General features: G+C 40.5%; 1 protein-coding gene across 4 annotated transcripts in view; it reads right to left on the reverse strand.

The window, feature by feature from the left end:
- cep135 (centrosomal protein 135) overlaps window positions 1-16052 on the reverse strand; it is a 137223-nt gene that overhangs the window by 13924 nt on the left and 107247 nt on the right. For all 4 annotated transcript variants that reach the window (XM_060830705.1, XM_060830698.1, XM_060830712.1 and 1 more), the window contains 6 exons: window positions 13800-13915; window positions 13090-13244; window positions 12378-12433; window positions 11507-11675; window positions 9485-9595; window positions 4914-5099 (listed from right to left, as the gene is read on the reverse strand). In XM_060830705.1, the coding sequence (XP_060686688.1) occupies window positions 4914-5099; window positions 9485-9595; window positions 11507-11675; window positions 12378-12433; window positions 13090-13244; window positions 13800-13915 (793 nt within the window). The remainder of the gene's footprint in view (window positions 1-4913; window positions 5100-9484; window positions 9596-11506; window positions 11676-12377; window positions 12434-13089; window positions 13245-13799; window positions 13916-16052) is intronic.

Here is a 16052-nt window from a genome sequence, read left to right on the forward strand (position 1 = left end):
GTTGGGACTGAGATAAGGTGGGGGAGAGGGGAAATGAGGAAACTGGAGAAATCTGCATTCATCCCTTGTGGTTAGAGGTTCCTATGCGGAAGATGAGGTGCTCTTCTGGCGATGGAGGAGGCCAAGGACCTGCATGTCCTTGGCGGAGTGGAAGGGGGAGTTAAAGTGTTCAGCCACAGGGCGGTTGGGTTGGTTGGTCCGGGTGTCCCAGAGTTGTTCTCTGAAATGTTCTGCAAGTAGGTGGCCTGTCTCCCCAATGTAGAGGAGGCCACATCGGGTGCAGCAGATGCAGTAAATGATGTGTGTGGAGGTGCAGGTGAATTTGTGACGGATATGGAAGGATCCCTTGGGGCTATGGAGGGAAGTGAGGGGGGAGGTGTGGGCGCAAGTTTGGCATTTCTTGTGGTTGCATAGGAAGGTACCGGGAGTGGAGGTTCGGTTGGTGGGGGGTGTAGACCTGACGAGGGAGTCGCGGAGGGAGTGGTCTTTCCAGAACGCTGATAGGGGAGGGGAGGGAAATATATCCCTGGTGGTGGAGTCTGTTTGGAGGTGGCAGAAATGACGAAGGATGATACGATGTATCTGGAGGTTGGTGGGGTGGTAGGTGAGGACCAGTGGGGTTCTGTCCTGGTGGCGATTGGAGGGGTGGGGTTCAAGGGCGGAGGAGCAGTAAGTGGAGGAGACGCCATAGAGAGCATCGTCAACCACGTCTAAGGGGAAATTGTGGTCTTTGAAGGAGGAGACCATCTGGCTTGTGCGGTATTGGAATTGGTCAGGACTGTGTCGGGGTCCCCTTAGTCCAAGAATTCCTCACCTACATTTGGGACACCACCCACGCCCTCCACCTCCTCCATGATTTTCGCTTCCCCGGCCACCAAAGCCTTATCTTCACCATAGACATCCAGTCCCTATACACCTCCATCCCCCATCATGAAGGCCTCAAAGCCTTACGCTTCTTCCTTCCCCACCGTACCAACCAGTACCCTTCCACTGACACCCTCCTTCGACTGACTGAACTGGTCCTCACTCTGAACTACTTCTCTTTCTAATCCTCCCACTTCCTCCAAACCAAAGGAGTAGCCATGGGCACCCGCATGGGCCCCAGCTATGCCTGCCTCTTCGTCGGATATGTGGAACAGTCCATTTTCCGCAGCTATACTGGCACCACCCCCACCTTTTCCTCCATTACATCGATGACTGTATCAGCGCTACCTTGTGCTCCCATGAGGAAGTTGAACAGTTCATCCACTTTACTAACACCTTCCACCCCGACCTCAAATTTACCTGGATCATCTCAACTCCCCCCCCCCAGACCTCTCCATTTCTATCTCGGGCGACCGACTCAACACGGACATTCACTATAAACCGATCGTCTCCCACAGCTACCTAGATTACACCTCCTCCCACCCTGTCCCCTGTAAAAACGCCATCCCATATTCCCAAATCCTTCGCCTCTGCTCCCAGGAAGACCAATTCCAATACCGAACAACCCAGATGGCCTCCTTCTTCAAAGACCGCAATTTCCCCTCAGACGTGGTCAACGACACTCTCCACCACATTTTCTCCACTTCCCGCTCCTTTGCCCTTGAACCCCACCCCTCCAATCGCCACCAGGACAGAACCCCACTGGTCCTCACTTTCCACCCCACCAACCTCCAGATACATCATATCATCCTTCGTCATTTCCCCCACCCTCCAAACAGACCCCACCACCGTGGATATATTTCCCTCCCCTCCCCTATCAGCGTTCCGGAAAGACCACTCCCCACTCCCTCATCAGGTCCACACCCCCCACCAACCCAACCTCCAATCCCGGCACCTTCCCCTGCAACCGCAAGAAATGCCAAACTTGCGCCCACACCTCCCCCACCTCACTTCCCTCCATGGCCCCAAGGGATCCTTCCATATCCGTCACAAATTCACCTGCACCTCCACACACATCATTTACTGCATCCGCTGCACCCGATGTGGCCTCTTCTACATTGGGGAGACAGGCCGCCTACTTGCGGAACGTTTCAGAGAACAACTCTGGGACACCCGGACCAACCAACCTAACCACCCCGTGGCTGAACACTTTAACTCCCCCTCCCACTCCGCCAAGGACATGCAGGCCCTTGGCCTCCTCCATCGCCAGACTGTGGCAACACGACTGCTGGGGGAAGAGCGCCTCATCTTCTGCCTAGGAACCCTCCAACCATAAGGGATGAATGCAGATTTCTCCAGCTTCCTCATTTCCCCTCGCCCTACCTTATCTCAGTCCTAACCCTCGGACTCAGCATCGCCTTCTTGATCTGCAATCTTCTTCCTGACCTCTCCGTCCTCACCCCCTCTCCGGCCTATCACCCTCACCTTGACCTCTTTCCACCTATTGCATTCGCAATGCCCCTCCCCCAAGTCTGTCCTCCCTACCTTTTGTCTTAGCCTGCTTGGCACACCCTCCTCATTCCTGAAGAAGGGCTTATGCCCAAAACGTTGATTCTCCTGCTCCTTGGATGCTGCTTGACCTGCTGCGCTTTTCCAGCAACATATTTTTCAGTTTAAGAATTACTACCCAGTCTACAAACAGATATTGATTATTTTAAGACATAAAAGAACAGGCAATTCAACCATGGAGAACAAAATAAGTTAAAGATTGTATTGCATCAAAGGATGTGCCTTATAAGGATGCCAGAAAAACTAGTAAGTCAGATGATTGGGTGCAATTGAGAACCCAACAAATCAGGTCCGAGAAACTGATTAAGAAAGGGAAAAGAGGATACAAATACAAACCAGTGAGCACCATAAGGTTGGATAATGAAAGCTTTGTTAGGCATGTGAGAAGGAAAAGCTGGGCCAACTGTGGCCTTATTACAAGCGAGGACAGGAAAATGGCAGAGAAACTAAACAGCAGTTTTTAAAATCTCTTTTTAAGAAGATATGGAATATCTTCCAGAAATACTATGCAACCAAGAGGAAACCAAGAAACTGAGGAACTAAAAGAAGTAGCACATGAAATGTTAACTGGATTGCAGATTCATAAATCCCACAGACCGGATGATATTCATCACATTGTGCTGAAGTAGTAGGTCACATAGATAGTGAAAAGGGTCCCATGGATTCAAAGCTAGCAAATGTAACTCCACTGCATATGAAGAGAGTAAGAGGAAGAATCGAGAACTACAGGCCTATTAGCTTGAAATCAGTAGTGCAGAAAATGTTAAAACCTATCAATACAGGCTGTGAGAACTGAACATTTAAAAAGGAATGGTAAAATTGGGCAGTCACAAAATTGATTTATGAAAGAGAAATCATGTTAGACATAGTTTTTGAGAGACTTTTGAGAACAACACACTGTAGCATTGATAAAATGGAACAGCGTACATGACCATAAGATATAGGAGCAGAAGTAGGCCATTCTGCCCACTGAATCTGTTCCATCTTTCAATTATATTGCGGCTGATCAGAATTTTCAACTCACCTTTTCTGCTTGTTCCCCATATGCTTGATTCCTTTGTTGATTAAGACCCTGTCTGTTTTCAACCTTGAATACACCTAACAACCCAACCTTTACAGCCTGCTGTGGCAGAGAATTCCATCGGCTCACTACTCTCAGAAAAAACTGCACATCTTTTTCCTAACTTGATGATCCCTTACCTTGAGATTTTGCCCTTGGGTCCTAGATTTTCCCACAAGGGAACAACATGTATTCTATCAAGCCCTCTAAGAATGCGAAATAATATCTGAGATAATAACCTTTAATAAGGTTGTCTCAAATTTTTCAAAGGTGCCAATGAATACAGGGCCAACCTATTCATGCTCAAAACCTTGCGTGCCCAGATAAACCGAGTGAATCTTGTCTGGACTGCTCTCAAAGACCAAATCTCTTGCCTGAGAACTAGGGGCCACTGTTTAAAAGTAAAGGTTACCCATTTAAAACACAGATGAGTTTTTTTTCTCTGAGGGTCATGAGTCTTTCATACTTAATTCCTGAAAAAGTTTTGGAAACAGATTCTTGATTATTATTCATGTGAAGGTGAATAGATTGCTATTATCAAGGTGGTGAAAGGATATCAGGAGTAGATGGGAATGTGGATTTGAGGTTACAATCAGATCAGCCACAACATTATTGAATGGTGGAACAAGCTGTAGAGGCTGAATGGCCTACTCCTGCTTATTATTCAAATGGTTAATAAATAGACTTTTAGCAAAGGTGAGGTCATCATTTGGATCTGAGAAGGATAGAACACCAGCCTTTCCTAATAGTAATTCCTGAGGATCCAGGTACATGGATCATTCAGTACCATGAAAACACTCAAAAATCTTGATCCATTTGTATCTGGGAAAGGAAGTCATGCTTCAGCTGTGCATGACCATTGTTAAACCTCACTCTGGTCACCATACCTTATGAAGATATAATAGACTTGGAGCTAGCGCAAAATAATTTATTTGAATGATACCTGGACACAAATTAAGGATGACATTATAAGGAGGGATTACAGGAGCTAGTCTAGTATCACCTGGAATTTTCAATCTTAAGGTGTGATTTGCTGAATGTTTTCAAAATACTGATGATCCTGCTAGTTTGACTCTAAGATATAGAAATCAAAGTCAGAGCTCTGAAGAATACTATTAGAAAACATATCTAGACACAAAAATCAGTAGAGTTCTCTTCCTCAAACAGCACTTGATGATAGAACATTGGTAAATTTTAAACCAAAGATTGACAAATGTTTATTTTTCAAAGGATTATGGAATGTGGAGTGAAGGTTGGAACATAGAGCTTGTTTGCAGATCAGCCATGATTTCACTGAATTTCTAAATAAGCTCAAGATACTAAATTGGCCTACACCTATTTCTATATTACTTAAAATGACCAAATAGATACTAGACTTTATGTATATTATAGTTTTACAGATTTTGTTGAGAAATAATACCTCATCTCTTTCCTTTTCAAGCTTGCCCACTCTTTCCTCAAGATGTCGTCTCTCTGTGTCCACAGACAGCAGCTCCAAACGAACTGAGCTGCTTTCGCCCTCTGCCTGATGAGCCTTATGCTCCCAGTTCTCAGCCTGATTAGTTGCCATTCGGAATTGTTCCAGCATATGATGAAGTTCTTGTTCCTATTGTTAGCAAAAAAAATGTATAAATCTTAAAAGACTGAAAAGTACTTGCACCACATAGACAATCATCGTGATTTTCTTTTCATCTTCACCTTTAGGGTGGTGATCCATTAGGGAATGAATCAATGAGGTGATTTTGAGTAGAATAGGTCTACATTCCCCAGAAATTAGAGACAAAAAGTGACCTCATTTCAGCATAGAACCTTACAGGATTTACATATGGTAGATGTTGAAAGGATATTTCTACTAAACATACAGTCTCAAACTGGAGGTCACGGTCTCAGAAAAACATCAGGACTGATAGGAGGATAAATTCCTTCGTGCAAAAGGATGTTGGATCATTGGAATTGTCGGTCACAGACAGTTGTGGATGCTCAGACATTAAGAGTATCCCAGAGGCATTGACCACGGGTTAATAGTTTTCTTCATTTCTTAAAAAAAGAAAGATATATTGAGATAGAAGATCAGTTAATGTCAAAAACCATCGAATGGCCAACTTCTACTCTTGTTTGTTACATTCCACTTGAACACATATGTAACAATTCCCACTGACAGCCAACGAGCAAGGTAGTCTGAGTTTTGTACATGCATTTTACAAATACAGAAGTATTGCTATACGACCTCCAGTTACATTTCAGAAAGCAGAATTATCTTTAACAGAACTAGTCAATTTGCATAAATCCAGCAGAAGCATCCTTCTTCTGCCAATTAATAGGAAAAAGTGCATGAAAAGTACATCCCATGGAACTCAGAATCTGGATTTCCAAAATTCTTTTGGAATGTCAACTCGATATTGTCGATGCATCTGTACTCAGTAATGCCTACTGCCACATAGAAGGGAAGAGCTCTGGATGCATTTTAAACTTTTAATTGGTATTTCACTTTAAAGTCCACAAACAATGGAAACCTCAGAAGAGAGAAAATGTTTCAAGAGGAAGATATATTAGACTTGGAGCGAGCACAAAACTATTCAAATGATAACTGAATTTAAATTAAGGAAAGATTACAGGAGTGAGCATAGTATCACCTAGAATTTTCAATCTTAAGGTGTGACTTGCTCTGTGTTTTCAAGATATTGAGGTTCCTGCTAGTTTGAGAGTCCAAGGTATAGAAATTAAAATCAGAGCTCTGAAGAATATTAGTAGAAAACATATCTTGACACAAGTGTCAGTAGAGCTCTCTTCCTTTCAAGATCTACTGGTGATTTTAACAACAATTACCTAACATTGCAACTGGAGATTATTATTGATCAGTTTTTAAAGTAGGTTACATACATCAAATGTTCTCTTCTTTCATTCCAAAGCCGCCTTCTTTAATAAAATGCTGTGACTTGTTTGAATATTTTGGACTATAATTGGGCTGGGACAACACATCGGCTGTTGGTCCAGTTGCTATTCAAGACTGCTCAGAGAAAATGGTATGAGACCAGCATCATTGCTTTGATACAAGTTAGTTCTGTTAATTCCTCATATCATCCTTGTAATTTTGCAAGGAATTATGAAACCCCAATGCTGTTTGCTGACAAAATTTTCTTCCTTATCTGCTCTTGCTTAGATTTGACTCCAGATCATGAGCAATGCGATTGACTCTTAACTGCTGAGTTGAATCAAAGTGCCACAGAAAATTTGATTAAGAATGAAACCAGATAGACAATACAAAATTGACCTAGGTGTCTGAAAGAATGAAAGCACACACTCCCCAGTGAATGCAAAGATATTCTCCTCACTTGTACACAAAGTGAGAAGAACTATCCTAATGGCTAGTTAACAGCCTGAAATATCCATGCTCACCAAATTATACATTACAGCCAATGTTTCATCTTCTACCATCACCAATCTTAGATATGTCCTCTACTTTAAGGCAGGACGGATTCACCAGAGGTGGCTGTCTAAGGCCATGAGAAGATGGGCTTTAGGGTCCACAATATTGACTCTGTACCCCATGAACGCTCACCCAGGTCAAACATGGATAAGGAAACCACCTGCTGATGATCGCCTCCTGACCAGTGATAGTCAATGGATCAGTAATCTTCCGTGTTGAACAAGTTTGAAAGAAGTAGCAACGTTGGGGGAACTTCAATATTCACTGGCCTGTGGCGCATAATTGGACAACCAACAAGAAGGCAAATCCTACTTGTTTTTATCCTCATGAACTTACTTTTCATTAATGCAGCAGACCATGACAACAGTAGCAGGATTGATCTCTGCACAATCCTTGTGAATTGTGGTGTAATGGAATTTGTAAATAACTGTTATATAATTGATAATAATCTGACATCAGCAAATTGATCAAAAGAGATTAGACTGGAAGAAGCATGTAAAGAGAGAGGTTTTAGACACTACACTAAACAGCTGTATTTAGTAACCTGTAAAGTTCAAATGTAAATAAAGAATGTTAAAGTACTCAAGAAAGTGAGTGTGCCTTATTCTAGGATAAGGATCTGTCACCATTTAAGAGTGTATGTGTGAGCATCCACAGCTCAGGGATACTAATCAGACATATCCAACTATGCTAATAGCAGGGTAAGCTATCAGTAAAGACCAAGTGCTGTCTTCTCACAGTATAACAACTGTGGTAAATGGAACAGACTAAGAACTGATCTAGCAGGCTTAGAACTCAACATCCATAAAGCACATGACTCTCAACATCAGCAAAATTGTATTCATCCATAAACTCAAGATTCAGCAAACTCACAAACAACAATTACCATCAAGTCAAGGAAACCAACTCTGGTTCAATGAAGAATGCAGGAAATCATCCCAGAAGCAGCACCAAACTAACTAAAAGTAAAGCGTCAACCTGGTGAAGTGTCAATGCAGAACTACTTGCATTCCAAGCAGTGAAAACAGCATAATAGGGAGGGCTAAGCGATATCATACTGAAGATCAGATCAAAGCTTTGTAGATCTGCCACATCCAATAGTGAAGGGTTGTGTACAATTAAACAACTAACAACAGGTAGAAGCATTAGGAATTACCATCTTCAATTATAAGTACTGAGTGAATGGTCTGATGGCATCTTCTGCTGTGGAGCTGCCGTTATAGATGCCAGCTTTCAGACAATTCAATTCACCTCTTGTGATATCAAGATAGGACTGAAGGCATTGGATACTGCACAAGGGCTAAGCCCCTGACAACATCATAGCAATTGTACTGAAGAACAGATCTCTTCCCGAACTAGCCATATCAACCTGTGCAAGTTCAGCTACAACAACAGAACCGACCCAACAATGTGGAAAGTTACTTGAGTATGTCCTGTCCAACAAAAGGAGAATAAATTCAATCCTGCCAAATACAACTCTAGACATCAATACCACCTTCATTCAAACATGGACAAAAAAGATTCATACCAGAGGTGAGATGAGAGTGACATCCTTGATATCAAGGCATCAATTGATCAGGTGTTGCATCAAAGACTCTAAGAAAATTGAAATTATGTTTTTGAAGGCATGCAACGGTTAGAAGGTGCACACAGGAAAGGACAGCTATGTTGTCTTTAAATGGTAGAGCAAGATCGAAAGGCAAATGTCCGAATCTTGTTTCTAAGCCTACATTCCAATGAAATCTAAAGGGATCAGGCAGCAAACTGCCCACCAATTGGAGTCACATCAACATATCAGATTGTTGGAAATGAATCATCTCTGCTTCAGAACACTACTGCAGGAACTGTCCTAGGTCCAAACATCTTCAGCTGCTTCAACAATCAGCTTCTCCCCAACAGAAGGTCAAATCAGGATTGTTTGCTAATGACTTTAACTCAAGGACTAAAGTATTCCATGCTATATGCAGCTATAACTAGACAACATTTAGCCTTCAGCTGATAAGTCACGTGGGTCACATGTTGGACCATGCTGCCAATTTTGAAACAGAATCTAGCCATATGCCCTTGCCAGTTAATAGCATCAACATCAGAGAGAATCAATAAGCCTAAAAATGTCTATTTTAGAAAAACAGGACTGAGCTATGAAATAATCTCTTATCAACTAAAATTTGCTCTCAAATGGTTCAAGCTGCAAAATTCTAATAAGGATTTTCCCACAATGTTTTAAATGTTAAAAAACATTTTAATTGATCAACATTAAATATAGAAAAGACATTTTATTAAACTAAAGGACAGGTTAACGTTTCACCATGAATTATCATTATAGAATGTCGCAATTCTTCTGTTGGTAAGATTTGTACAAAGAACTTAACGTGTACCTAGTTCTAAATTACATTCAAAACAAAGAACAAGCAAATGGATAACAAATAATTTGGTGGAGAATAATCAGAACAATAATGGGTTAAAGCTTATATTCAGAAACCAACTGTAAGAAATAACAAACAGTTTTATGGATAACAATATGAAAATGTATTTAATTTCTGATTATCTTTTATCACTGTTACCTTGGCAACCATTAAGCTCTCTATTCTTGCCACTTCGTTGATGTAGTTATGCACTCTTGATTTTAACTCATCCTTTTCATGCAAAGCTTGTTCCAATTCATTTGTGATTGTCTAATAGGAAAATTAGCGAAGGTTATCATCAAGTTTTTTTATTAATTAGTATAATAATTATACAATCATCAAACTGCCTAGCATAAAGGCAACAAGGACCAAATTATCACAATTAATACAGGCACAACATTCTAACCACTGTATTCATCATTTCTACAGCAAATAAAAAATTTAAAGTTTTTGGATGGTATAGGTTAAAGATTGATCTCAAGTGAAACTAAAGTAACTCATACATAAAGGTGTGCTAAGTATCAATCATTTTTCTTCTTAGCCATAACATGGTTGATATACATTATACTCTCACATTATCTCAATAACATTTCTAGTATAACTTTGACAAGGAATTGGTTGGCCAGAAAAATCATTGCCAAGGAGAATTCACCAACTACTTGATGACTGACAATTAACTGCCAAACTTTGAACTAATTTTAAATGAGGTAGGTTGACTCTGATTGGTCAAATCACAGTTCTGAGAAATGAAAAAGAGAATGAATATCACTTTGAATTGTTGAGGTGAAGCAGGTTCAATGTGTATACGAGTGCGTCAATCCTAAATTGGTTGTCTATGCAATTCTTACCACACCAGGGATTAATTAGCAAATGTTAGAATCACATCTAATATGGATACTGTATTTTGATTTTTACAGGTCTGGGCAAGTTGAATCAGTACTGTTCCTGAACTGTTTCATTCAATCCTTTACTGGTATGGAAATAAAGCCACATACCCAGCATCAGTGGGCACTGAAATTCATAAACTGCATTACTCAGTTGTGTGCTAGGTAGAATCTTCATTTGGCTTGGAGGCAGCATCTTTGTAGTGGTGAACACCAGGGCCCAGGACAAGGGGTTAAGTCAGGGTCCAGGGGCCCATTGGGTTCATGTTGAGGCTATGACTGGGGTCTTTGATTTCTCTCCTATTCCACACAATATATCAGTCATGTTGCTATTACTTACCAACCTCACCTGTTGCCTCAAACCGTTGAGCCTTTTGACAGGATACTTTTCAGGACCAATGTTAGGCTCATTCATTATTTTGTATGATGTACAGCAAAAATGACCTGATTAGGATAGTTATTATCCCACACATACAAATTTAAACAAAGTTTGGCAGTCAATTGTTGGTCATCATCTAATTGGTACATCCATCATGATAATTCATCTACCAATCAATTGCTAACAAATCAGTATTCTCTTGTCATAAAGTATAAATATCATCTTCCCTATATATTGGTGTTTCTCATTAATTATTCTGATGTGTGCAAGATGAAAATTTGGAAGAAATATGTCCCCTTTCATTCAAGTTCTATATTATTATATGACTAAATTAACAGATATGAAAGGAGGAGGATAAACAACTTACATAAGTGCTGAAAGGGGAACTGGTAAAGAATGTTACTGGTATGAGGAGCCATATAGGGAAATATATGAAAAAGTCAGAATATATTTTAAAAGTCAGAAAGGCAAAAAGGAGTTTCGGAGGTTGAGGAAGGCTTAAAAACAACACAAATGCTAAAAGAAAAGTGTAATCAGAGAAGCAACTTAATGCAACTAGTCAAATTTACAAATGACAAAATCAGGGTATTGGTATTGACATGTTACTTCAGATTTTACAGCATTAATTAAGGTGGAAGGAATGATGGAAGATGGAATCTGATGGCAACTAGTATGAAATACTAAACACGAAAGAAAAGGAAATAATATCGATGATGCATGAATTGCAAATTAAAACTGGAGACCACTATTAAGAGTTTGAAAAACATTCTGAATTTAGAAATGTTCTAAGAGTTCAAATTTAAAATCAAAATTGAAATATAGCCTTTTATGCTGAAAAGAATATTTCTATCTAACAAGTGTGGACAGGGAAGGGACAATTTGCACTTAATTAAATGTCAAATAAGTAATTCACATTACCTGATTTTCCCTTGTCATTTGAGTCAAGTCATCTCTCAAACAACGATTTTCTTTAAATGCAGCATCTCGATACTGTTCTAATTCCTCTGACTCCTTATGAATAGAATCTAATTGCCGACGTAAGGAATTTATTTCCCGGTCTCGATTACTTAGAGTGTCATTCAAAAGGCTGAGCGAAAATAAAGTTTAAAAAACAAGTCAAATTTTCAGAAGATTTTCAGTGTGACTATATTATGGCTTTAAGAGGTGCATTTTGTCTTTTTTTCTGAAGAGAAGTTTTAAGAGAAGCTACTGGGCTATCTATTCGAATCTAATAAAGTAAACAACCTGTGATGCCTTGTTTTTTTTTAAAATGTTGGAACAACAGAAGCAGCCTGAATGGGTGGGGTCCAGCTCTCACAGAAGCAGGATTTATAGTTTTAGTTTATCAGCTGCTGGGGTTACAAAGCTGAAAGCGGAAGCCGTTTTGTGTCTCTCTGTTACAGCTAAAAGCTGGGGGTTCTCTGCTGCTAGAATTGCATGCAAGACATCGGTTTTACTGAATTTGTCTTTTTGCTATGGGTATACTTATAGGATATTACTACATTGGAACAGTTACTGCTTAGTAGTTAAATAATCCATCATTTTGTTAAGTTTTCCAGTAGAGTTATTTCAATTTCTCTTTTCTTTTGTTGTATTTTAACTACAGTGTATGAATAGAATATTTTACTTCAAATCTGGTAGTTTGGCCAATTGAACTGTATCCGGAACACAATGCCAAGTAGTTGCCTTTAAAAGTCTGGACTATCTTCTTAATATATTTTGTGGGGGTTTGGTCTGGTCCATAACTAAAAGTTATCTATGAGTTCTGTTATGTTACCACTATACTTACTCCAGTGCAGATTCTAATTCAGTCACAGTAATTTTCATATTGGTTATCGCCTTTTCCTAGGATTGGAGAAAATATGAACTGTATCAATCAATTACAAGAGCCATGAATACAAAAAAAATTATTACTGGCCCATTAGTATTCAAGAATGGGTACACATGTGTAGCTCCAGCCTCCTGAAATCCCATGGGAAGCCAACCACTTTTCCCTTACATATCCTATTAGGATAATTGTTTACACTTCATCTGTAGCACCAATTGCTTGATCAGAATTTTAAGCTGATGCAACAACACGAATTTGATAATACTTTAGGGACCATAGAGTATGAAAATGTCTTTAATGGTGGACACACACACACACACTTTTTTTAATGCTAAGATTAAATTCTTTCTCTCCTCACATTAGGATATCAGGCAGGTTTGAACTACTGTTGCTAAAAATCTGCAGATTTCTCAAACCAAAAATTATAACATTGTTCACAAGACAATTCAAATCCAATATAATAAAAACAGGAAGTACTGAAAATACTCTGCAACACAAGCAGCATTTGCAGAGAGACAAAGATTTTCAAGTGCCGAGTCCCACATCAAATTTCCTAGTATTCTCCAACAGGAATAAATATCAAACTGCCAGATATTATAATCTACTTAGTGTTTGCTGAACACACAACAGAGAGGTTAACTTAATTTTGGAATAGTCATATTAGTGTATTCACCCGATTGGCAAGGTTCTCTTCTAAGGTAGCAATTTTTTCAGTTTTTTCATCCACAGCATCCTGCAAGCAATCCTTCTCCTGGTCTAGAGCAGATACCGTAGTTTTCAATAAATTGATTTCTTCTCGTAGACTAGAATTCTGTCGATTGAACTCACCTAAGCAACAAAATATAATATACTTTAAATTTGTTTGACCACTTGTAATGCACCTTCACAGTCTACATAATAACTTTACACTTGTATTTGCCTGCTTTTATACCAATGAAGTCATATACAACACTGTCAATCACAATGTTCAATACGATAGGTTCTCAGTGCTTTCCAATTTACGGCTCCATCAGCCTCACATGAAGGTTGCTGTTTCCAATCCCATGCCCCAGAGTGCTCTACCACTCTGCCTCTCTTTAGCTACTCATTTAGGACTCTGTAACTTGGCTACTGGTTTAATATCTCCACGACTTAAAAATTCCAATTCTGCTTTGGGAGGGGGGGTGGAGGTGTGTAATTTGCACATTATTTTACGTTGGATGTGCCAAATAAATAGCAAAATAACAAAATAGTACAAAGAATAAAGAGGTTGCATGTTTTTACAACATTTTAAAACAACAATACTAATGTCTAAAGTCCAGATTTAACCTGCATGGTTTGGACATAACAGTTTTTGAACCTGAAGAATTTAGCTTCGTAGATGCAATGTTATATTGGTATTACCGAGTCTCTCCTCTTGTCTGTCAATTCTGTCTTGAGCTGTCTGAAGTTCCTTGCTTTTCACACTCAACCGATGCTGTATGTCTACAAGGGACTTCTCCAGGTGTTCATTCAGCAACCTGAAGCATTAGTACAAAGCAGTCATTTCTTGGTAAGGATAATTATTGTTTAACATTTGAAAATGAGAAGTACAGGTAGTTCTTCTATAATGCGATGGTTGTGTTCCTGTGCAACCCCGCATTATAGAAAAATTGTGCTTTAGCAATTATATTATAGCCAACACGTATTAAAAGTGTGCATTTTATCAATAAGTGTGCTCAATTTGGCAAGTGAATTCGTATTAATGAAATGCATGTTATAGCAGAACAACCTGTATCCAAAAACATGATTTATCTTTGAATTTATCCCTCCCCAGTGCCTCGGGCCACCATCCCCTGATCCTGGGCACTCCTCTCCGGCCGGTGTGGGTAAATCTGATTCATGGAATCATCTTTAAGTGACTAACTTGACTCAGGTGTCCTTTGTTTCAGTATGTTTTCCTGAATGTGTTCGTGGAGTGTCTGGAACTTGTTATGGGCCAGACTAAACCCCCTCAAAATATATCAAGAAGACAGCCTTGAACGTAACTTTTATCTTATTTAAAGGCAAGTGCAAGATTCCGTGTTCCACTTTAGGATGGAAGGATCTTCTGCACAGGCGGCCAAACTGTATGCCCTGTATACTTGCTGACAAAATGTCTGTTAACATTTACACTGACTCAAGATGTGTTTTTGGAGTGGCACAGGATTTGAAACCCTGTGAAGACATAGAGGATTTATTACCGCTTCTGCAAGGCCCTGCCTCACAGCACCAGGGACCAGGCTTCGATTCCCATTTTGGGCGACAGTCTTTATGGAGTTCGCACATTCTCCCCGTGTCTGCGTGGGTTTCTTCCGGGTGCACTAGTTTCCTCCCACAATCCAAAGATGTGCAAGTCAGGTGATTTGGCCATGCTAAATTGCCCATAGTGATAGATGCATTAGTCAGGGATATATATAGGGTAGGGGAATGCGTGTCATTGGGTTACTCTTCGGATTGTCGGTGTGGACTCTAATCTAATCTAATCCAATCCAATATGCCCTTGCAGCATTCCCTGATCATCAACAATCTTTTACAGACTATTGTGCTCTTGTCTGTCATAGCTGTGATAAAGTACGCCACCCATACCACCGCTGATGACACAATCACCCGAGGAAATGCTTGCACTGACCAAACTGCTAGACGAGCAGCATTAGCTGCCACTGTATGGGTTCTACAAGTTCCAAAGACATGGGAAGGTTTTAGATCGAGTAGAGGGAATATGACCACACAGCCACGCATTCCGCAAGCCGAGAAAGACAGCTGGACGCACATAGGAGCTAAGGAATCCTCTTTAGGGCTGATGATGCACCCTGACAGAAGGTTCATTTGCCCGAAAGCCTACTTGCATGTTCTTGCACTGGCCGCCCATGGGGTCAGCCATGCAGGAAAAGGATGATACATATAGTACGACAAACTTGGTACGCACCAGGCTGTGCAGCAGCGGCAGCAGCACAAGCACTAATATCAAAATGTTTAATATTTCTACAAAATAATAATGCTAAACCTTTAGCCAAGTATGATCATCTGTCAGTCCCAGTTGGACCCTTTAATCATTTACAGATTGATTTTGTCCACGTGCCAGCTAAACAGGGTTTTAAGTACAGGTTGGGAGTTGTCGGCATGCTGTCGAAATGGGTAGAGGCCTTCCCCTCAAGGAAAGACCATGCTAGAAAGTGGTCAAATGCCTCATGAAGGATGTGATCCCAAGGTTTGGAATTCCAAAGAGCATTGACAGTGACAGAGACACTCCCTTTACTGCCAACAGTCACAGAAAATGTTGATAAAGCACTAGGCATCACATGGAAATATCATATTCCCTGTCAGCCCCAGTCCTCAACCATGGTGGAATGGTGGAATGGATGAATGGTACCCTTAAAACCACCCTGACAAAGATCACACAGGACATGGACCTGCCTTGACCAGAAGCCCTACCCTTAGCCCTGTATACCATAAGAAACCAGGCCAACAGAACCACAGGGCTTACCCATTTGAGATCCTGATGGGAAGATCAATGCCCACGGGAGAAATACCACCTAAATTTCCTGTGGATATGCCATATGTCTTGACACAGGAAGCTCTTCTGGATTATGTCAAAGCACTCTGTAAGATGATTGCCCGTAACCATTATCGGGTAAA

Source organism: Hemiscyllium ocellatum, chromosome 1 (assembly GCF_020745735.1).
Source record: "Hemiscyllium ocellatum isolate sHemOce1 chromosome 1, sHemOce1.pat.X.cur, whole genome shotgun sequence".
NCBI lineage: Eukaryota > Metazoa > Chordata > Chondrichthyes > Orectolobiformes > Hemiscylliidae > Hemiscyllium > Hemiscyllium ocellatum.